We start from the raw sequence: 23,286 nt of genomic DNA, 5'->3' as shown, positions 1-23,286 counted from the left end.
TCTCCTGCTGAAGCTGTGAACCAGGCAGGTCAACGTGATGCAGTGTGTGTACCACAGGTATCGTACGCTGACGTTGTGAAGAGAGGACGTCACAGTGAAACTCTGTGTGTAGCAGAGTCTGTTCAGAGGCAGCAGGTGAAGCACAGAGGTGAACACCATGTTTCAGGTACAGACACAGCGTCAGAGAGATGCTTCATGTGTAGCAGGACCTCCTCATACAGACAGTGTGAACGTGGGAGATCAGCCTGGTGAACAACGTGTCAGAGCGTCCTGCAGCCAGGCTTCTATTAAATACAGCAGATACAGAAACCAGCAGTGTACCTGTAACTCTCTCACCTTTCTAGCATTCCTTCATGAGAATGAAAACATCACCAGCACAGACCTTGACTGTGTTTTGGATAAAGGTAACGTGTTGTATAAACAGGTAAGACAGATGTTTCCTCAGCACGCTCACCTCACCACTGATGAGCTCCCAGATTTAGTCCCAGCGCGCAGACACGTGGTTCATGCTGACAAAACACTACTTTCCCGGTACGGCACATTAGGAGATCCTTTACCTGGAGCTGTGGACAGTTTTCTGGACCTGGAGGCTGGACTGAGCTGTCTGCTGTCACATGTGCAGTATGCCTTGCTGTTGATGACAGGGTTGTGTATGGCAGTGTTCAGAACCAGATCAGGCAGGTACGGTTTCTTTGAGCCACACCCCAGAGGAGAGGATGGTTTGCCGTCACTGTTTGCTGGTAAAGCTGTCATGGTGACATTCACACGTCTCAGTGACATGATTGACAGGATCAGAATGTGTCACAAGAGCTTTGGTACACAGTCCACCTGTAACTATGAGCTGAAGCCTGTGGAGTTTGACAGTGAGAACACAGCCAATCAGAGTGAAGCCATCCCAGACACTCAGACTACAACTCCCAGTCCTGTTGTATCAGCATCTGTTTTGGGTGATGCTCCAGAGATAAACACTGTTGTCACTGGTCTCTCTGACAGTACATTTCAAAGCCTGTCCACTAACATCACTGCATTGTCTTTGAGTCAACAAGAGGTTCATGTCATGTGTCCTGATACCCAAACTGAGCCTGGACCATCGAGTGAATTCACTTTGACTTCCTTCACAGCATGTGATGCTTCTCACAGTCAATCAAACTCAACTGTTCCACTGATAAAACCTGCTGCCAGTGATCTGTCTGATAAAGTGTCACATGACCTCTCCTCTAAACTGGTCAAACTTGGTAAAAATGAAAGGAGAACATTTCAGAGGAGACTAATGATCTCAGGGAAAGCACCAAAAAGAAAAGAAAAGAGAAGGAAAAGTATTCTTCTAATGAATCATATAGAGCCAAAAAGAAATCTGATTCAAGCAACAAATACTGTAATGAAGGATTCAGACAAGAGAAACAGCAGTACATCACCAACCGCTATCACAGCAATTCCAACTTCAGACAGAAACAAAAACATCAACAGACGGTACTCTGAAAACTTAAACTTCAGGCTGAAACAAAAACAGTACTTCACCAAAATATACAGAGAAAATTTCAACTTCAGACAGAAAAAAATCAGTACTTTACTAAACAATACAGAGATAATGTCAATTTCAGACAGAAACAAAAACAGTATATAACCAAAAGATAGAGGGAAAATGAAGAATTCAGGCAGAGGCAGTGATCTTATGTCACTCAGCGTCACGCACATCATCAATCTTTCAGGATAAGACACAGACAACTGATGAAACTGATAATGCGAGACAGATATAACAACAATCTTACATTTAAAATTCTGCACAACATGAGATGTGCCATGAAGATAAAGAGGAAATACAGACGGATAAACAGACAAACCCCAGAAAGTGACCACAGTTTGATCAAAGAGGCCATATCTGTTTTCAGATCACATATAAATGCCGGCCCCACTTACGTCTGCACTGTCTGTCATAAAGCTTCATTTGAGAACCAGGTGAAACTCAAAGGTCAAAGGTCAGATTATGTCAAAAATGCAGAAGTGGCTGCTGAATGTCTGACAGGAAAATATGTTCATGTTTGTGATGACGGCTGCAGAAATGAACAGTGTAAAGTTCCTGATGAGAGAAAGGATGAATGGATCTGTCACACCTGTCATGATCATCTTAAAAAGGAGCCATGCCCTCTCTGGCTGTAGCCAACAACATGGAGCTGGTTGATATTCCACCTGAGCTGTGTGACCTCAACATTTGGAGAGACATCTGATCTGAAGTGTTTTCCATTTGCTAAGATCATCCCACTTCCCAAAGGCAGACAGAGAGCAATACGTGGTAATATGGTGTGTGTCCCATCTGAGGTGCAGGAAACAGTTGAAGCGTTACCCAGACTGAGAAGTGAGTCTCAAGTCCTGAGAGTCAAACTGAAGAGACAACTGTGTTACAGAGGTCATCAGCTGTTCCAGACTGTCACCTGGTCTAAACTGCTACAGGCCCTGAATAAACTGAAACACATTCACCCACAGTATGAGGACATAAGTATCAGAGATGAGGCTGAGCTGTGTGACCCCACACTCCCTGATGATGAGGATGATGATGATGATGATGATGATGATGATCTGATGGAAACTGACAGGTTGGACAATGATGCACTTCATGAGGCAGAGCATGAGCCTGATAATGAGCAGGATGCTGACATGTTGTCCTGTGATGGTGAACAGCCAAAAGAGCAGAGTGATGATAGAGATGACTCAGAACAAGAAGGAGACCTGCCCAATGGTGGATTTGCACTGGACTCATGCCTTCAGCCCACTGATGTTGCAGAGGAGATATTATCTTTTAGTGAAGGGATCTACTCTGTTGCCCCCGCTGAGAGAAACAGTCCAGTTGGCTTTTTCAAAACACCTAAACTGGAGGCCATGGCTTTCAGCTCCCTACAGGTGAAAACACACTGGATGAAAAGAGATTGATTAAAGTATCACCAGGCAGTTATTTCAAAGCCAGACTTTTCTGTGTTGATGATCGTTTTGCCAGAGACACAAACTACCTGTTCTTTGCACAGTTTGTGACTGAAATACACTTGGCTACTTCCAGCATGACAGTACAGCTAAGGAAAGGAAAGCCTAACCCTAACCCACATTCTTCTGCACTTTCTCAGCAGCTGAAATGCGTTGGCCTGAAGTGATCGAGGTGATAAAGAGGCAGCAAGGAGAGGATGTTGATTTTGAAGGGCTTGACTGGTCATGTGACATACTGAGAAGTAACCCTGTGACAGCCATGCTCATGTTTGATAAGTGTGTTGAGGCGTTATTCAGAGATCTGCTCTTGTCTCCTGCTCAGCCCCAGAGATGAGTTTCAGCACAGAGGGAGTCCACACATTCACTGTCTCATATGGGTAGAAGGTGCACCTGTGTTTGAGGAGGATGATGACCAGACTGTGTGTGACTTTGTGTCCAGATACATCACAGCTGAGCTGCCTGACCCACACAGACAACCTGCACTGCATCAGAAAGTCAAAGAGGTTCAAATGCACAGTAAAAACCACTCAAAGACATGTTTCAGAAGTCTGGGCTCTGGTTGTAGATTTGGATTTCCCAAACCACCATGCAGAAAGACAATGATCGTCAGACCTGATGATGATGATGATGATGATGATGATGATGATGATGATGATGATGGATGGATGATGGATGATGGATGATGATGATGGGATGATGATGATGATGATGATGATGATGATGATGATGATGATGATGATGGTGATGATGATGATGATGATGATGATGGATGATGGTGATGATGATGATGATGATGATGATGATGATGATGATGATGGTGATGATGATGATGATGATGATGATGATGATGATGATGGTGATGATGATGATGATGGTGATGATGATGGTGATGGTGATGATGGTGATGATGATGATGATGATGATGATGATGATGGTGATGATGATGATGATGATGATGGTGATGATGATGATGATGGTGATGATGATGATGGTGATGATGATGGTGATGATGATGATGGTGATGATGATGATGATGATGATGGTGATGATGATGATGATGATGATGGTGATGATGATGATGATGATGATGATGATGATGATGATGATGATGCTGCACTGGACCTGCTAACAGCAAAGACTAAGCTCAGACCACTCAACCAGCTGCTGAATGAACCTGAAAGTGCCTCCCTGAGTTTGGAGCAGCTCCTGGCTCGATGTCAGTTAACAGTCGAGGAGTATCACCAGTGTCTGCAGAAGATAAACAAATCCTGTGCTGTGATACTGAAACGTGACCCAAAGGACTGCTGGGTAAATGGATATAATCCACATCTACTTGAGGCCTGGGATGCTAATATTGATGTCAGTTACATTCTCAATGCATATTCATGCATCATGTACCTCACCAGCTACATAACAAAGCAAGAGTCTAAACTGTCTGAGTACCTCAAACAGTCATTGAGAACTCAAACAGGGACCATGTCAATGAATGTGATGAGATGAGAGAGGTCATGCAGGCTTATTCCAAAAAGAGAGAGATCAGTGCTCAGGAGTGTGTGAGCCGTGCCTGTGGCCTTCACATGAAACAGTGTTCACTGCTGTCGTGTTCACACAACAGATGACAACCCACTGAAAATGAGTCGCCCCCTCTCGTACCTGGAGAGCACAACAGCAGAGTGTTCAAATGTGTGGATGACATCTTTGACCGACAAATACAAATCCAGACCTGAAACAGCAGAGTTTGAACAGATGTGTGGCTGACTTTGTGTCCACATGCAGGTTTGTCAGCAGAGAAAAGGTAAAAATGTTTTTCCCTGCTAAATGACATGGGATTTGAAAATGATAAGCCTGCCGTCATCAGATTTCACTTCTAAAACTATACATTCCTTACCGCTCAGATCAGGAACTGAAAAGGCCTTTCTTACCCACGTACGAGTCCTTCTATAACAGCGGCTACGTGCAGTTGCCTGGTTCTGACCTTCCTGAGCCCGTCAGAGACGTTGTCAAACCAAACAAAGACAATTATGAAATGAACAGTAAAGAGATTGAGGAAGCTGTTGAAGAGTATGAGGAGAACAGAGGACTGATTGATGAATGGTGTAACCTGGCACCTGAATCTGAAGCAGACAGGTTGGAGTGTATCTATGGACTGGAGGCAGCAGAGCCAGATCATGACAATGTTCAAGAAAATGTCCCAGACTACAGTCGACAGGCTAATGCTGAAACAGAGGCCAGAGCTATCAGAGAACCCCCTGTCACTGATCCTGTGGTTTTACGTCACATGTACCAGAATCTGAACCAGAAGCAGGCCTGTGTATTCTATGCAGTGAGAGACTGGTGCATAAAATGTGTTTGTGGTCTGAATCCAGAGCAGCTGTTCTTTTACATCAACTGTGGTGCTGGCACAGGGAAGTCACATCTCATCAAATGCATCTACTCAGAGGCATCTAAGATACTGAGCAAACTGCCCAGACATGCTGAAGAGGCTGACATATCAAGGCCCACTGTCCTGTTGACTTCTTTCACTGGAACTGCAGCCTTTAATATATCTGGCACTACACTGCACTCTCTCCTCAAGCTGCTGAGAAGTTTGAAACCTCCATTTGTAGGACTGGGTGATCAGCTGGATGAGGTCAGAGCAGAACTTCTAAATGCTGAAATCATCATCACTGATGAAGTGTCTATGGTGTCAAAGCTCCTCTTTGCCTACGTGGATGTGAGACTCAAACAGATAAAGGCAGTCAGAAACCCTTTGGAGGAATGTCAGTAATTGCAGTTGGAGACTTTTATCAGCTCCCACCAGTGCGACAGTCTAAACCTCTGTGTGTACGACCCATCACAGACTGACCTGTGGCAGGAACACTTTCAGATGATCACTCTGACTGAGATTATGCAACAGAAAGATGATGTTGCCTTTGCAGAGATGTTGAACAGGATCCGTGTGAAGGAAAAGTCTGATGAGCTGTCTGACACAGACAGAGCTTTGCTGTCACAAGCTGTCACTGAACCACAACTTTGTCCAACTGATGTCCTGCACATTTTTGCTACTAACAGACAAGTAGATGAACTGCACCTACTGGACATGGATGAGAGTAAAATCTACGCCAACATAGAAATCACTGCAGCACTGGAGAACATGAGACAAGTCAGTTTGGACGACATGATGCCTCTTCTTCATATCACACAAACACTGAGCAGGCCTGACTCTCTGACCATTGTTCACCACAATACAGAAGGGTTGCCGTCTCATGTTAATGACACAAAGAGCCATCATGAACTGTGTCTAGCAGATGTGTTGTGTCTCACAGAAACTCACCTACAGGGCTCCTACAAGGTTACAACATGTTCAAACGCAACAGACACCTGTCCTACACAAAGTTCCCACAGATGGCCAGCAGAAGTGGTGGTGGAGTTGCTGTTTATGTCAAAGACAACATTCAGGTTCATGAGAAACTGTATGTTCATAATGTAACTGACCTTGAGTTTGTGGCTTTGAAGGTTGAAGTTTCCATGAGTGCACTGATTGCAGCTGTGTACAGACCTCCAGACTACTGTATGAGATCATTCCTGTCTAACCTGAGCAGCCTGTTGGACTCACTGGAGATCCTGGATTGTCATCCCATCATTGTCTGTGGTGACTTTAACGAGAATCTTTTATCCAGAGCAAGCAAACCAATACTGGAGCTGTTTGAGTCTAGAGGATACACACAACTCATCACTGCTGCAACCACAGAGAAGAACACACTGCTGGACCTGATCTTCATCTCACAACCACAGAGATGTCTCCATTCTGGTGTGATGAAAACCTATTACAGCTATCACGACCCTGTGTACTGTGTACTGTCAGCTGAGTCTGAAAGGTAAAGAAAGGTAATGAAAGGTTATGGTAAGCAAAACAGTGAGTTTTAAAAAGCATACTACAGTGGAGTATAGACTAAGTGATAATGATGAAAGAGAGTTAAATGTTCTAATAATAGTTTGGTTTGAGAAGACAGTCATATCAGTTTAATATGATCTCAGTTCGGGGGTCCTCTATAGAGCCGGACCACAGGCTGTTCCAGCCTCACTGAGACTGTGAGGGAGGGAGGGAGGACCAGAGGACCCCTATAAAATAACAAACTGCAAGGCTTCTTTGTTGCTTGAGGAATATAACAATGTTTGACAAAGTGCTTATCATTTTTATCCCTCAACCATAACACTGTCTTTGTATGTCACCTGGTAAAATATAGTCACAGTGATGTATTCTGTTCAGGTTCCTCCAGTGAGTAAGGTAAGGTAAATTCAGTGAGAGTCATGTTCTAGTTTTTAGGTAACATTGTTGTTGAACTAATGTAAAGGAAATCTAATTTTACTGGTTAACAATATATTGGTAGATTTCGTGTCATGGGTAACATTGGTTTGGTAACATTGGTTTGGTAATCAGGACTGTTAAGAGTATTGGATAATGTTATAGGTCATATAGTCTTTCAGGTAACTATGTTTCAGTGAGTTGTGCTTCCCTTGTGTTTTGGCCTGTGTATTTATCAGGGTGGGTTTTGGGTCTGGGTTGGTAAATACACAGGCCAAAACTTTCAGTAGCTGTATAGAACTGCTGTAAAGCTGAGCAGTTCTACAACCATACAACTGCTTAAAAACACAGCAGTTCTATACAGCTACTGAAACATGTACATGTATATATACAGCATTACAGTGTATATATACATGTACATGTTTCTGTGTACAAAGCTGTACTGCACTGTAGCAGTACAGCTTTGTACACAGCTGTCAACACTGGGAATACATCAGAAAGTGTGTGTTCTCAATGTAACACACACTTTCTGATACCTACCAGCTGATACCCCACATTTCCATCCACCCAATGTCCCAGTGCCCTCTGTCATCCTGCTGCCACTGACCACACACCACAACACCATCTTAACTGTCAGTCTGAGGTGGACCCATCAGTACTGGACCACACAGAGACATGTTCTACTTCCTGCCAGTCCCAGTCTTTCTTCAAAGCAGACGATGAGAGAACTCCTGCCAACCCTCGCCTCACCTTCTCTGTGACTCTCAGACACTGGATCAGCTGACTACAGCCAAGACATCATCCTGCCACAGACCAGTCATCACAGCACCATCCTGACTGTTGATCAACAGCAGAGTCATCAGTGCTGGACCACACAGAGACCCTGTTCCTCCTCAGTGCTCAGGCTTCCTCACAACAGAGCAGAAGGTATGGTTGGTTTTTGTCATATAACAGGACTTTTTGATGTTTGTTCATTCATCTGTTCATATTACAGTAATACTGTTGCTCTTGACTTTTATGTCACAGTTAGGAGTTTAATAAAGTTATGTACATGAACTTCTTCCTTCAGGTCTTCCTTCACTGTGATTCTCCACTTCACAGTAGAGACCACTGCACAGCTCCACAAGCTAGTGAACTATGTGAGATGGCACTGGACAGACGTCTGTTATTGTCCTGCAGTAGTGTTCAAGGTATTTGATTATCATGTACGATATGACTTTGTCAGATGTTTTATTTCAAGGACCAACATCTTTGTGTTTTCTCTTGTCAGGATCAGCTTCCTCTTCCTGCCCTCACATCGTCACAGAGCCTTGCTCCTTTGGCATGTGATCAGACACACTGCTGCAAGGACACACAAAGCTGCACATCAGTTGTCACTGCACTTTTGTGGAGAGTGACAGTGTTTCCTCTCTGCAACATTAAGCTCGTCCTCTAGCATGTATTAAAGGCAGCAGTTTTATTCTCCTACTCCTGCCATACCAAACCTCCTGATGATCAAGTTGGAATATTCTCTCAGCGGGGGCAACAGAGTAGATCCCTTCACTAAAAGATAATATAACAAACTATGAACCCTGGACAGAATGACTGTGTCTCTGAAAACAGCTCTGCAGTTTAAAGGATCTTTGGACTGTTGACCTCTACCCAACTGAGATATGTTTATTCTGCATCTCATAAGAATTTATTCCTTTCCTTTTTAGTTCATCCTTTCCTTCTTTTTGTTTCCATCCTTTCCTTCCACTCCCTTTACCTGTCTCCTCATCAACAGATAAAAAGAACAGACCAAAGAGGACAGGTTGTAGTCATCTTAATCATTAGTGTGGGGTGTCAGCTGCTATGTATGTTAAAGGTTTCTCACATTTGTGCTCTTAGCCTTGATCTAATCTAAAGCTCTGGGTACAGACATGAGTCCTACACTGTTTAGAACTCCAGTGGTAAAATGTGTGTGAAACTGAAGCTCAGGGTTTTCACATGGGCCTTGTCTAATGACGTGATTGTTCCCATGTTACTCCTCTCACCTGAAGTCACACAGGTGAATTACACTTTGAAAAACACATTCAAATGTTGGATAACATACACCTGAACTGATCATGTTGATATGATATGACAGTGGAGCTCTGCTGGAGTTGTTGAGTCATGAACTACTGAGCACATTAGATCAAGTCTAACCACTGTGTGAGAAGCCTTTGGTGGTAAGGCTGAACAATTCTGTGTAGAAACCACTGAGATCAATGCTGTCCAACAAAAGACACCATGTACTCCATGTTCTAATGTCAAAAGCTCTGGGTTCACAAATGTGTCACCCTTCATCTGTTTATGAGCATAAAATATGTTACATTTGTTGTTGCCCTATCCTGTCACACTGCATTCATTTGATATTTACCCATGAATCCTCACTGCAGTTTTTAACCCACACAGTATGATTTGGGCTCTGTGCCTACTGTAGCACCTTCATAGAATGAGTGACAGAGAGATGCCTACACAGATGATGACTGATGGTAACATACGTTGATCAGCCCTGCCTTAGAGAGGTGTTACAGAGCAGCTTAAAAAGATCATTTTATTATAGACTAATGCCTGTGGTTTGCCTTTAGTTACTATTTATTCTATTACATGTTGTGTTTGATAAGAAGACTCACTGACAGCCCAAGTCACTGTTTTAACTTTTTATATTTTAAACCTTAAAAGACTCATGAGAATGTGTTTAAAAAAAAAAAAAGAGTTTACAGTTTCCTTACAACGGATCCTTTGCACATAGAGCACACATGCCTAGGACTGATTGTAATTATACTGAGACTCGGCTTTGTCTTGAAACACATAGACAAAGCATATACTTTGATTTTATTTTATTATTTTATCATTATTATTTTTATTTATGTGTCTTAGTTAAAAGGGGGCAGACACAGTTTGTGCCAAAACAGTCACCTCTGTCAAAATAAAATCAATAAATGTCTTTTACAATGTCCAGCTAATTCACATAGGAAATATGTACATTTGGAGACAAAGGGATAAATACTGTGATTTGTTTGCTTTACATCAAATTGGTTTTAGTGTAAACCATCCAGCTGAATGAATTGCCATTAACAATCTGTACTTTGACTCTTATTTTGAAAGTCTGAATCAATTAACATTAACAATCTGTATACCCTCTCTTTTATTTTGGAAGTCAGGTAAAACACTGATTTTTAAAAAATAAGTTTAATTTTAGTTTCATGTTAAGTTTCCATTTCTTTTATTTACTTTATTCTGTCCTTTCACTTTCATATCATTTTTTTGTTCTTGCCAATTTTTTTTTGCGATCTATACAGATAGATAGTTATTACTTTATTTGTAAAGACAGCACCATTATTATATATTTACATCCTGTTTCACAATATATTGTGATTAGTAAATGTTGGTACATTTTATTGATTTGACTAGTTTATTACTGTTTCCACTACAACTGCTCTTTGAAGCAAAGGTATATTTTTCTACTATTAAAAATCTTTGTCATGAAGTCACTGTCTGCCTCAAACATCCATGGTAAAGCACAGTGGCTACAAACGCCAATACAATACTGTCAATACAAGATACATGGATTCCTCTTATACAGAGATCAAATGAATGATTAAGCTGTTGAGCTGTGAGTCCTGACGGTGTTTATTCTACTGTTTATTTATTTAATGAGTCAGTGACAGAAAGTAAAGATTTAAACAGGTTTTTCTTGTTAAAGGTTGATTTGAAGCTGACCAGCAGGTGTCTCCACTGAGCTCTGAGCTCAGGAACCGACAGGTGCAGCGGTGACGGTCACCAGGTAAAAACCAGGTAAAAAAGCCAGCAAACAACCAGTAAACTCATTGTAAACAGTCAGTAAACTCATTGTAAACAGTCAGTAAACTCATTGTAAACAGTCAATAAACAGTCTGTAACGGTCTATAAACAGCTCAGCGTCTCTCACCGGCTCCTCGTGGACTCTGTCTCGTGTTCAGGACTGATCCACAAACACTTCATTTACCTCTCCTCGTGCTCCGCTCACCTGCGGTCAGCTAACTCTGTGTCACTGTGTGAATGTTCCGGGCAGCGCTGACTGATGAAGGTCGGTTCCGTCTCTTCTCTGTTCATCTTCATTTATTTAATTATTTAGTCAAAGTTTCACCTTCAGACTCAGATTCACATTGATCTACAACAATTTATTGATGTGACGTCATTTGATCATTTAACAATAAACTTGTTTAATGACCTGTATTATTGATTATTGATCAGCTGTGACTGTTTCTCCTGCAGCTTTAATCTACCTGGTTACTGATGACATCATGTGATCTCTGTGCTGTGATTGGCTGCTGTGTCAGTCCTGACAGGGTCTCAGAGTCTCAGAGTCTCAGAGTGAGAGTCCTGCTGCTGCTGAGGGTGAAGGTGATGATGATGATGATGAAGGTGTCGGGGCTGCTCCTTGTCCTCTCCTGTGTCTCTGCTGACAGTAAGTGTTTAAACCTGAGATGATCCTGGATCCAGGTCTAAATCAGACTTGTTTTCAGTCTGGATGATCTCAGGATTAAATCCAGGTTAAATGTGACCTGACTCGGGTTCATTCATCATCTGAGTCTGAGCGTCTCTGACTTCAGGACAAAAACATCTCATTTCAAAGTTTAGGAGAACATTGAACCTTCCGGTGTTCTCTCCATTTCTCTCTTCTTCAGTATCTCTTCTTCCTCTGCTCCGTTCCCGTCTCGTCTCGCGCTGAGTGTCCGGTGTGCCCGGTTCGGTCCAGTGTCGGTGTTACTGTTAGAACCAGCTGTTCCTTCAGTAAACCGGTCATAAAGTCAGACAGGTTTTTACCTGCCTGCTCCTTCTTTTATACCCACAACATGTATGGTGTTTTTCCAGTTCGGCCTTCGTCTCTATTTCTTCTTTACACCTTGTGATCTCGGTCTTTGTCTCCTCTCTCTATTTCATAATCTCACCGTTGCCTTTTCTAATCTCAGCCATCATATCTTTAACCCACTGAGGTATGTTGTTAGCAGGTGTTGGATTAGCATTAGCCCTGTTAGCTGAGGTGATCAGGTTACTAACCACCTGCTTCTCTCCACCTGTCCGAGTCGATCAGAGGTTATTTTCTTAAACTGCAATAAAAATGTTCTCGTTCGCTTCAGAAACAAAACCTTATTCGTTCAACCTCCAAAACGATAGAAATATGGTGATACTAATAATTTGACAACTTTTCCACGGAGCCTCCGCATGTCTTCACGCGGCAGAGCCCATCCAGACATCTCCATGTTTGTATTAAAGGAACAGTTCCTGATCGTTCTCCATCATCGTCTCTGGTTCACTGTTGGTCCCACGTCAGAACCAGGACCAGGACCAGTCAGAACAGGACCTCAGTGAGGTCGCTGGTTCACATCAGTCTGGACTTCCTGTCAGTGTCTGTTTCACTTCCTGTTTCACCTGTTCACATGACAACACTACCACCTTCAGGCTGAACTGTTCATCACAGACCTCCACCCACTGACAAGATCTTATTATTCTTCTCTATGTGATGTTTATTAATGTTATTAAGATTTTTTAAAATCATTTTTCTTTATTTAATTTTTATAATTATTCTTAGTTTTGCTTTGTTTATGTAACAGTTAAAAATGTACTTTATTATCATCCCATTTATGTTTATACAATTTGTTTTTATTTATACAATTATCATTACATCTTCATTTAATTATCATGTTTGTGAATTTTATCTCAATGAGTTATTTTCATTTACCATTATTTTTGTCAGTTTATCCTGTAGAAATTACAGCTTTGCACTTTGTTCTTCTCACCGACCTCTTCTACAGGTGTCGCTGTTTTCCTCTTGTGTATCTGTATGTTTTTGTTGGTGTATTAAACACATGTAGAATGTTTTCAGTTTATTTTAGTGGCTTTGGTCTGATAATGTGCACAGTGAGTTTAATTCATACTTTAACATTAGAAAAATGAAGCAGTGTATTTCTGAGAGGAAAAAGAAAACAGTCCTGACATTTTGACCCAAACTACATCTGTTACATTTAGTTTTCTATCGTCTGATTCTTTTCTTCTTCATATCATCATCATCATCATCATTACACTGAGTCGTGTTGGTTTTTACTTGTTAAAAATCAGTGTTAAATGTTAATAAACAGACTGATGAGACTAAACTGATGTGGATGTTTCTGATGAGTGAATGAAAATTATTCATATTCAGATGATGATGATGAAGTATCTGAAGTACCAGTATAAATACTGTCTATAAAGGTTCTGTACTCAAACTGTACTGTAGTAAAAGTACATGAGTACAAACATGAAAAGTACTTGAAGTACTCACTGCAGGAGAATGTCCCTGTTTGAGTCTGTAACTAAAGAAGTTTGAAACTTTTCATCATGAATCAAACTGCTGATTATTTTCTGTTTATTGTTGAATATCAGGAATTAGTCTGATCCTCAGGAATTAGTCTGATCCTCAGGAATTAGTCTGATCCTCTGGTCTAACTAAAAATACTTCACTGTGCAGTACAGGTATAAAGTACTGTAGTAATCAAATACTCAGGTAAATACAGGTAAGGTCAAACTTCTACTACTCCAGTACTCGAATAAATATACAGCAGCCATGACTCCTGATGATAAACTGATCAGTTATTGATGGAGTTTATTGATCCTGATCAGGTTTATTAACATTTGATCAACAGAGTTTCAGAAGGTTTATTATAAATCAAACACACAATCAGCAAGTCCAGAACCATCAGAGACCTGGACCAGATACCATCACAGAGCTCAGATCCAGCTGATCCACCAGAGTCCAGATAAACCTGATCCAGGACTGTCACAGGAAACACCACAGTCCTGGATCAGGTTTAGACTGGCTGAGGATCAGAGTAAAGATCTGGATTAAGGGTAGACCTGCAGAGACCAGCAGAGAAGCAGGGGAAGCAGCAGCTGATTTTTCTTCTATTTGACAAACAGCAACAGGTCCAGGACCAGGATACAGGACCAGTTCCAGGCTCAGTTAGTGGGAACCAGGATCCGTCCTGTTTTAAAGAGAAGAGACGAGGTCAATAAATACAAATAACACACCTTTAAAACTGGTCTCAGACTGGGTGTAAACTGGTTTCAGACTGGGTGTAAACTGGTCTCAGACTAGTTTCAGACTGGGGGTCCTGCTCTGACCTCGGGCCTTCCTCCTGTAGTAGATGAATCCAGCCAGAGATAAGATCAGACCCAGGATCAGTCCTGAGGCTCCGATGGCGATCTTGTTCCTCTCTGACTCAGGCATGGACGGATCTGAGGACAGACAGGTAGAGAGACAGACAGGTGAGCAGACAGACAGGTAGAGAGACAGACAGGTGTAGACAGACAGGCAGACAGGTATAGAGACAGAGGTGTAGAGACAGACAGACAGGTGTAGAGACAGACAGACAGACAGACAGGTGTAGAGACAGACAGACAGGCAGGTATAGAGACAGACAGGTGTAGAGACAGACAGGTATAGAGACAGACAGGTGAGCAGACAGACAGACAGGTGTAGAGACATACAGACAGGTAGAGAGACAGACAGGTGTAGACAGACAGGCAGACAGGTATAGAGACAGAGGTGTAGAGACAGACAGACAGACAGACAGGTGTAGAGACAGACAGGTGTAGAGACAGACAGACAGGTAGAGAGACAGACAGGTGTAGAGACAGACAGGTGTAGAGACAGACAGGTATTTACCCCAGTCAGTAACCAGAGGTTCTTTCAGGCTGGCGTGCTCCACCACACAGGAGATCTTCTCTCCAGACCTTCAACACAAAACCACACACAACTGTTACACTGATGATCTGACTGGACCCACCTGGACTCAACTGGACCCACCTGGACCTAACTGGACCTGAACCTGGACTGACCTGGACCCACCTGGACCTAACCAGACCTGAACCTGGACTGACCTGGACCCACCTGGACCTAACTGGACCCACCTGGACCAGGACCTGGACCTAACCAGACCTGAACCTGGACTGACCTGGACCCACCTGGACCTAACTGGACCCACCTGGACCTAACCAGACCTGAACCTGGACTGACCTGGACCCACCTGGACCCACCTGGACCTACCTGGACCCACCTGGACCTAACCAGACCTGAACCTGGACTGACCTGGACCCACCTGGACCTGCACCCACCTGGACCCAAATGGACCCACCTGGACCTACCTGGACCCACCTGGACCAGGACCTGAACCTAACCAGACCTGAACCTGGACTGACCTGGACCCACCTGGACCTGGATGCACCTGGACCCACCTGGACCCACCTGGACCTAACTGGACCCACCTGGACTCAACTGGACCCACCTGGACCTAACTGGACCCACCTGGACTCAACTGAACCCAACTGGACCCACCTGGACTGACCTGGACCTAACTGAACCTGAACCAGGACCTGGACCCACCTGGACCTAACTGAACTTGGACCTGGACCTACCTGGGAGTGTACTCCAGGTGAGAGTGGACCTGGTAGTACCAGTCACCATCTGCCAGCTCCTCAGTGGAAGTGACATCAGAGGTGACTTCCTGTCCGTCTCTGGTCCAGCTCACTCTGATCTGTTTGGGGTAGAAGTCGTAGACGCTGCAGACCAACATGGCAGGATGTTTACCAGCAGGGGGCGTCGTGGAGCTCATTACCACAGAGGGTTTGACTGGAACACAGAGACACCTTCATCATCATCATCACCATATCATTGAACTTCATTATTAGAAATATATTAATATAATATAAAATAAGTGTCAGTAAATACATAATAAACATAAACAGTCTGTTGATGTGTCTGTTGTTAAATGTTCACAGACTTTAATTAATTTAATGAGTCTGAGAAATAAAAACTGATAAAGTCTTAATCTTCATCAACAGTCGTGATCATCTTCAGTTTCCTGTAACATGATCATCTTCAGTCTGAGTGTTTGTCCAGCAGGTGGAGACAGAGACTGAGTTTCTCACAGGTTCAGACTGAAGCTGCTGTTTAGATCAAAACCTGATTCACAGACTCAGAGTTTAAATGAGCAGAGAAACAGAGAGAGTTCAGTTCAGTCAGAGGAAGAGTCTTTACCATCAGTCTGATCATCACACAAACTCTCACCTGACTTAGACAGAGCAGACTGGTACCAGATCCCAATGTTGTGAAGGCAGTATCTCTCCTTCTCATTCTTCCTCTGAGCCAGCTCTGGACCACTGTTGAATCGTTCTGCGTTCTTCACTCCGTAATCAGTGTATCCAACATACTTCCCCACACTGCTGCTGAACCTGATGTACTCCAGTTTGTTGTAATACATAGAGTAGATGTACTCGATGCCGCTCAGCTCAGTGGAGTTAAACACACAACGGTCCACAAAATATTCCCTAAATCCATCTGAGGAACAGAAACAGAGACAGAGAGTGATCAGAGTATTGATCATAGTATAGATCAGTGATCAGAGTATTGATCAATGATCAGAGTATAGATCAGTGATCAGAGTATAGATCAGTGATCAGAGTATTGATCAGAGTATTGATCAGTGATCAGAGTATTGATCAGAGTATAGATCAGTGATCAGAGTATTGATCAGAGTATTGGTCAGAGTATAGATCAGTGGTCAGAGTATTGGTCAGAGTATTGATCAGAGTATTGATCAGTGATCAGAGTATTGATCAGAGTATTGATCAGTGATCAGAGTATAGATCAGTGATCAGAGTATTGATCCTACCTGCTGAGCAGACAGCGATGAAGAGGAGGGAGAAGCTGAGAAAGGATGAAGCCATGTTCCTCTGTTCACTTCACCAACACTGACACAGTCTGACTGAGAGCTGCTCTAAAAACCAGAGGACATGATCACATGACCTGCAGCGTCACCTGTTACCAGGCAGACAGCTGAGGCTCAGACTGCTGCTGGGACAGAAACTCACAGGGAACTTCAGGGATCTGCTCTGTCATAGAAATTATCTGAAACTGGAAATCTGCTGCATATTCACATTCACATTATGTCACCACAGCTACAGACCTGTTTATGTGTTATCATTACAATAACAACAAACAGCCACAGCAATAAACACATTAGTCCTTATGTTTTCACTCTGTCCAGTCTGTTCATTCAGACACAGCAGCATGATTTCCATGCTGCTTTTTTCAGCTGGGGTATAAACTGCTGAAAGGAAGAATAACTCTTGTTACTGTGAGTCTGGCCAGTCTGACCTTTGACAATCCAAACTGCTGCTTCTGTCAATCTGCAGCCATTTGATCAGTTGTGTCTTTGACAGTGTTGTCAGAGTCAGACAGTTTTTACTCTCTCAGCACCTGTGGTCCCCTCAGCCTCTCCTCCACTCCCAGGCAGGTGGGTTTGATTAGCTGCTCTCTAATACTGTGCAGCCTTTTAGCCTTGGCAGGTAACAGGTAACAGTAAACAGCCAAATGATGCCAGATGATGTAAAAAAAAAAAAAAAAAAGCTTCTCTCATGGCTGTGGATCTTCTTGATAGCACCAGCTGCTTCTTCCTCTCTGAATATTCCAGACTGTCCCCAGTGGTCTGGTGCTGTTTATTCTCCTGCTGTGTGTTTTGTTTTTCACTCTCTTTGAGTCATGAGTTTGTAGTTAATGATAATTTAACACTGGGAATTACACATGTTGACCAAGCGTCATTTTACTGGCTTCTACTGTGTCCATTATCGGCCCTCGTTGCTGACCGCTAACATTGTATTTAGATAGATAGATACTTTACTAATCTGCACGGGAAACTCACAGTTCCAGCAGCATCAACAGACTTAAAAGGTCAAAGGCATGCAATAAATACTGGGAATAATAATAAAAACCCTGCTAATATAAACACAGTGAAGAAACTTCAAGTCCAGTGCAAACAGAACGCCATATTTAAGGTGCATGGTGTACAGTGTGTGTGTGTGTGTGTGTAGTCTGTCAGAGCAGTTGACATTAACGTTTTCCCCCCTCGTGGAATTAAAGAGCCTCATGGTGTGGGGGAGGAACGATCTCCTCCATCTGTCCGTGGAGCAGGACAGTGACAGCAGCCTGTCTCTGAAGCTGCTCCTCTGTCTGCAGATGATGCTGTGCAGTGGATGTAGTGGGTTGTTCATGATCGACAGGCTGTCCAGCTCCGTGCCCACAACAGAGCCCACCTTCCTCACCAGTTTGTCCAGACGTGAGGTGTCCCTCTTATTGATGCCCCCCCCCCAGCAGTCGTGCAGTCTCTCAGAGCCTGCTCTGCCTCAGGAGATCTCGCGGAGTGGAGGACGTCACTCGCTACCTCCACCTCGGCACGTGGAGGAATGTAACTAATGACAGCAATGACGTGTCCAAACTCTCTGGGCAGGTAGCAGGGAGGCAGACTTACAGCCAGAGTTCAGGGTCCCTGCAGCAGCTGGAGGTTTTAATGTTCACATTCCCGGGGTTACACCATGTGTTTACGTATAATAAATAATAACATCATGATCATCACTTTTTCCATACAGTGCATGAACAGCAACAACAAATATGCAGTAGTTCAAATTCAACGCTTACATTAGTGATCGACCAATATGGATTTTTCAGGGCTGATACAGATTATTAGTAGTCAAGGAGGCCGATAACCGATATTTGGAGCAGATATTAATTTGCAGTAAAAGTGAAAATATTGGTGTCAAAACTTTGAATAATACAAACTCCATCACTTAACTCTGTTTAAATGCCTTTAAGCATATGTTTATTAAACAGCTTTTCAGATTTGCAACATGTTAAAGGTTTTTTTTATCTTAGACAATCGACATCTTTGTTTTAAAATTCTAACAGAAAGTGCAGGGAGCTCCCAGACTCAGCAGCATGTCTTATCAAGTTAAATTAAAACTGAAACAAATATATAGCTCCCTAACGTTTTCTACAGTAAATAAAGTTTTCCAAAATTTCAATATAACTGAAATGTTATTTTATCTTTATCTTTGTTTTAAGTTCAAACAAAAACAAAAAGTGCAGGGAGCTCCCAGGCTCAGCAGCATCTCTTATAAAGTTCACTGAAATTTTAAATAAATAAATAGTTTCCTGAAGTTTTATAAAGTAAATAAAACAAAGTTAAATAAAATTTGCACAGAAATGTGAGTCTCAAATCAATTAGTCCCAATGGAGCAGCAGCAGATTGTGGTGTAAAAAGCATAGTTGCTCAGTGTGTGTGAGCTCTGTGCAGCACAGCTTTCACTCTGATTGGCTGTTAGATCTGTGTGTAACCAATCAGATGGAGCTGTGGGCGGGACAATACTGGAGACAGAGCAGTGACTGCAGACAGAGAGGCATCAGTCCATACATCAAAATAACCCAGTTTTAAATTAATCTCTTATCGGCAGTCGGATTAAAAAAACGGCAGATGCCGATATGCGTCAAAATGCAGAATATTGGCGCCGATAATCGGTCTATCCCTAGCTTACATATCCAAAAAATATACCTAACAGATATGAGTCAATGTGCATAATTTTTTTAAAAGTAAACTAAGTGAATTACACACAAACTCCTACAGAAACAGGGAACAGCAGCCCACCACAGAGCTTGTGCCCACTGCGATGCCAGGCTGTTTGCACCATAGCAGCTACACATGCATCACTGACTGCAGCATGGAGGGTTTCCCCTTCAGCCTGTGGAGGGTCATCATCATGACTGATGCTGCTTATTGAAACCTAACATAACTCTGCCACATTGGTAATAACTCCTTGATCTGTGTATTTATAAGCATCGTTATGAACATGACCTGCAGTGAATGAGGGAGACATCCAGCACAGAATGAGAAGAGAGGGAGACGACCTTAAATGATGTAATTCAAATTCAGTTTCTACTGATACATATTTCAACACATTCACATCTCTGTGACTCTCTCAGTTTCATGAAACCCGATGGTTGATTCATGTGTAATAATATAAGCTGTCAGTTCCTCATGTCTGTTAACAGAGACACATTGACATGGAGTCAGAGTTTCTTTGGTTTTATTTCCAGCAGCTGATCACAGAGAGAACATTTCATCAGTGAGAACAGAGACGTTGGTTTAACAGGTGAACTGATCAGAACGAGGTCGTAGTTACATCAGAGTCAGATACAGGTGATTCTCTGATGACATCATCACACAGAGACAGAGACAGGAAGCAGAAACAAGCAGGTCAAAGGCTGATAGGACAATCTATACACACACTGATGACATCATCAGCTCCAGCCAATCAGCTGCACTCGTTTCCTTTGATGAGGAAGAAGGTTCCTGCAGCGACACCGAGCAGACCGACAGTCAGACCCACTCCACAGAAGACTGCAGGTCCAATACTGGGCTGCTGCACCTCCACATCTGGAGAGAGAGACAGAGGTTAACTCCACATCTGGAGACACAAAGGTTAACTCCACATCTGGAGAGAGACACAGAGGTTAACTCCACATCTGGAGACAGAGACACAGAGGTTAACTCCACATCTGGAGAGAGAGACAGAGAGGCTAACTCCACATCTGGAGACAGAGACACAGAGGTTAACTCCACATCTGGAGAGAGACACAGAGGTTAACTCCACATCTGGAGACAGAGACACAGAGGTTAACTCCACATCTGGAGAGAGACACAGAGGTTAACTCCACATCTGGAGACAGAGACACAGAGGTTAACTCCACATCTGGAGAGAGAGACAGAGAGGTTAACTCCACATCTGGAGAGAGACACACAGAGGTTAACTCCACATCTGGAGAGAGAGACACAGAGGTTAACTCCACATCTGGAGACACAGAGGTTAACTCCACATCTGGAGACAGACAGATGTTGTGTCTCACCCCAGATTCTGGTCAGTGGTTGGTTCAGAGCTGGGTGTCTCACTGTGCAGGTGTAGACGTCTCCCAGCTGTGGGATGAACTCCAGTCTGGACGTCTGTCTGAAGGAACCATCTTTGAGTGGAAAGGGGACGTTGATGCTGGTTCCTTCAGTCACCTTCTGTTCGTTCTTGGTCCAGGAGACGTTGACAGGAGCAGGATAGAAACCAGACACATGACAGATCAGAGTGTTCTTCTCTCCCAGCTCCACTTTGTCTCTGGTGTAGATCATTGGACTGGAAGGAGGATCTGAACAGGAAAAAACTCTCATTAAAACATGGTCTCCATAATCTACTGAATTTATACTAATAAATTATCCCAGAGCAACATATTTACCACTTCACTTTGTGTAATATATAGTATCAACATAAGACAGTGTTGTTATACATTCTCCTCCACTATGAAAGTAGAAGTTATACAGGAATGTAGTTGTAATCATATTTATTAATTTCAGCTGATCTGAATACTGTGTAATTAATGATGCAGGACGACAAATGAAACATGCTTATATTTGTTAGTTATCATTGTATGAGAACTGGAGCTGAGCACCTGAATCAGACCATCATGTCTTCACTCTGTAGTCAATACATACAGTACTCTGTAAAGGTTGTGGTGGTATATACTGCGCTGTCAGTACTTTAATGCTGAAAATACATAACGTTAGCTCTGACAACTCAAATCATTTTATTTATACAGTTCTGAATCACAACAGAAGTTATGTCAGGACACGTTTCATACAGAGCAGGTCTATACAGAACTGTTTATAGAGAGAGAGCCAACAGTTCCCACCATCAGCAGCACCAGGAGACAGTGGAGAGGAAATGTGACAGTACTGATGTTTCCTGTGCAATGTGATTTTCAAAAGGGTTTTTCTTTAAAAGTTAATGTAAATCCCAGTCTCAAAAAAGAGGAAGAATAAAACAACAAATAAAAACCTCCAGGAAAGAATATTAGTGTGGTTCACTGACAGAAAGTCTAGTCCAGTCCAGTCAGTCCTTGAAACTAGCCTGGATTTTCTGAAATATGAGCATGTGACTGGTTTCCGTAAACATATGGAGCCATAAGAAGATAATCCTTTATTAGTCCCACAGCAGGGAAACTGACAGTGTTGCAGCAGCATCAAGATTGAACAGATAGAAAAAAGGCATAAATATGAGTAAAGGACAAGATATAAGCAGCATCTGGGAGTGATGATCAGAGGACCTATGACCGTATATGTGAAGAGACTGTAAACAAGCTCTTGTCTTTGCAGACGTATGTGTTGCTCTGCCATGGAGGTGCGTCTGTGCCATGCTGGGCTCTACTGGACTCCATGTTTGTCTGCTCTTTATCATCGTTCTGTATAAAAGGTATGAACTGACTGAGTGGATCCTGTTGTTTAGAACAGCCAGCATGGTGGGACAGACACCAGCTGACATCAATGCTGCTGTGTCACATGTCACACCTCTGATTACACACATGCTGCATATCACACACCAGAGCAGTTTGTGTGTTTCAGTGTAAACAAGCAAAGGCTATAGTGTGTGAAGTTTAGTAAAAGAAAACTGACAGAAGTTTTACATTTGATTTCTTTTTACCATTTTCCACTGGGATGTCCTTCATACCAAGGCGGCTGTTCTTCAGGTTACTTCTGCAGATCGGTTGATCAGCCTCAGCTACTTCATAAGTTCCTTCCCTGTAGCTGATATGATCAATAAAACTGGGCTGAGGCTCGACTCCTCTCTTGTTGATGAAGTCTGCGTACCAGATCTCTTCACCATCCAGAGAGTACATCTCCTCTCCATCAGTGTCTGAACAGCCGCCGATACGAAGGTCCTCATGGAAAACTGAGGAGAGAAGAACTAGTTAACCTGTTGACTCTGTAGTTAGTTAGTTAACCTGTTGACTCTGTAGTTAGTTAGTTAACCTGTTGATTCTGTGGTTAGTTAGTTAGTTAGTTAGTTAGTTAGTTAGTTAGTTAGTTAGTTAACCTGTTGACTCTGTGGTTAGTTAGTTAACCTGTTGACCGTCAGTAAACTCTTCGTCCATCAGTGAAGTAAATCAGAGGTAAAGTGAGACAGAGACTCACCGTCAGCAGAGACACAGAGGACACAGGAGAGGACGAGGACCAGCTCTGACACCTTCATCATCATCATCATCATCAGATCACTGAAACTGTCTGAGTCTCTGAGAATCTGAGGAGACAGACACAAACTGACACAAACTGACTCAGAGTCCAGCAGCAGCTCAGCTC

At 42.8% G+C, this 23,286-nt stretch overlaps 2 protein-coding genes and 1 long non-coding RNA gene across 3 annotated transcripts; 1 reads left to right on the top strand and 2 right to left on the bottom strand.

Annotated features, from left to right (window-relative positions):
- Positions 1–13,852: 13,852 nt before the first annotated feature.
- Positions 13,853–17,116, bottom strand: LOC108882336 (H-2 class II histocompatibility antigen, E-S beta chain). The gene is made up of 6 exons (XM_018674780.2): positions 16,954–17,116; positions 16,350–16,619; positions 15,698–15,911; positions 14,949–15,016; positions 14,405–14,518; positions 13,853–14,265 (listed from the first exon to the last, which is right to left on the bottom strand). The coding sequence occupies exons 1-6, from the start codon at positions 17,006–17,008 to the stop codon at positions 14,240–14,242; spliced, it is 747 nt and encodes a 248-aa protein (XP_018530296.1). The 5' UTR covers positions 17,009–17,116; the 3' UTR covers positions 13,853–14,239.
- Positions 17,117–20,180: 3,064 nt separating this feature from the next.
- Positions 20,181–23,286, bottom strand: LOC108882334 (RLA class II histocompatibility antigen, DP alpha-1 chain). The gene is made up of 4 exons (XM_018674779.2): positions 23,122–23,286; positions 22,631–22,879; positions 21,018–21,302; positions 20,181–20,547 (listed from the first exon to the last, which is right to left on the bottom strand). The coding sequence occupies exons 1-4, from the start codon at positions 23,192–23,194 to the stop codon at positions 20,426–20,428; spliced, it is 729 nt and encodes a 242-aa protein (XP_018530295.1). The 5' UTR covers positions 23,195–23,286; the 3' UTR covers positions 20,181–20,425.
- On the top strand, positions 20,481–20,869 carry LOC127142266 (uncharacterized). Its single transcript, XR_007812755.1, has 3 exons — positions 20,481–20,592; positions 20,624–20,753; positions 20,787–20,869. It is a non-coding gene; the product is annotated as an uncharacterized LOC127142266 (long non-coding RNA).

Source organism: Lates calcarifer, unplaced genomic scaffold, assembly GCF_001640805.2.
Source record: "Lates calcarifer isolate ASB-BC8 unplaced genomic scaffold, TLL_Latcal_v3 scaffold_58_122, whole genome shotgun sequence".
Classification (NCBI taxonomy): domain Eukaryota; kingdom Metazoa; phylum Chordata; class Actinopteri; family Centropomidae; genus Lates; species Lates calcarifer.
This window is presented reverse-complemented; position numbering and strand designations above follow the sequence as displayed.

Bases quoted from the DNA above. Each gene is read 5' to 3' on its own strand.
- LOC108882336 (XM_018674780.2), bottom strand. From the start codon at position 17,008: ATGGCTTCATCCTTTCTCAGCTTCTCCCTCCTCTTCATCGCTGTCTGC. The intron at 15,017-15,697 runs GTAGGTCCAGGT...TTTGTGTTGAAG, and splicing joins CACCTGGAGTACACTCCCAG to GTCTGGAGAGAAGATCTCCT. The intron at 14,519-14,948 runs GTAAATACCTGT...GTCTGTCCTCAG, and splicing joins ACCTCTGGTTACTGACTGGG to ATCCGTCCATGCCTGAGTCA.
- LOC108882334 (XM_018674779.2), bottom strand. From the start codon at position 23,194: ATGATGATGATGATGATGAAGGTGTCAGAGCTGGTCCTCGTCCTCTCC. The intron at 21,303-22,630 runs GTAAAAAGAAAT...TTTCCTGTTCAG, and splicing joins GGACATCCCAGTGGAAAATG to ATCCTCCTTCCAGTCCAATG. The intron at 20,548-21,017 runs GTGAGACACAAC...CTCTCTCTCCAG, and splicing joins ACCACTGACCAGAATCTGGG to ATGTGGAGGTGCAGCAGCCC.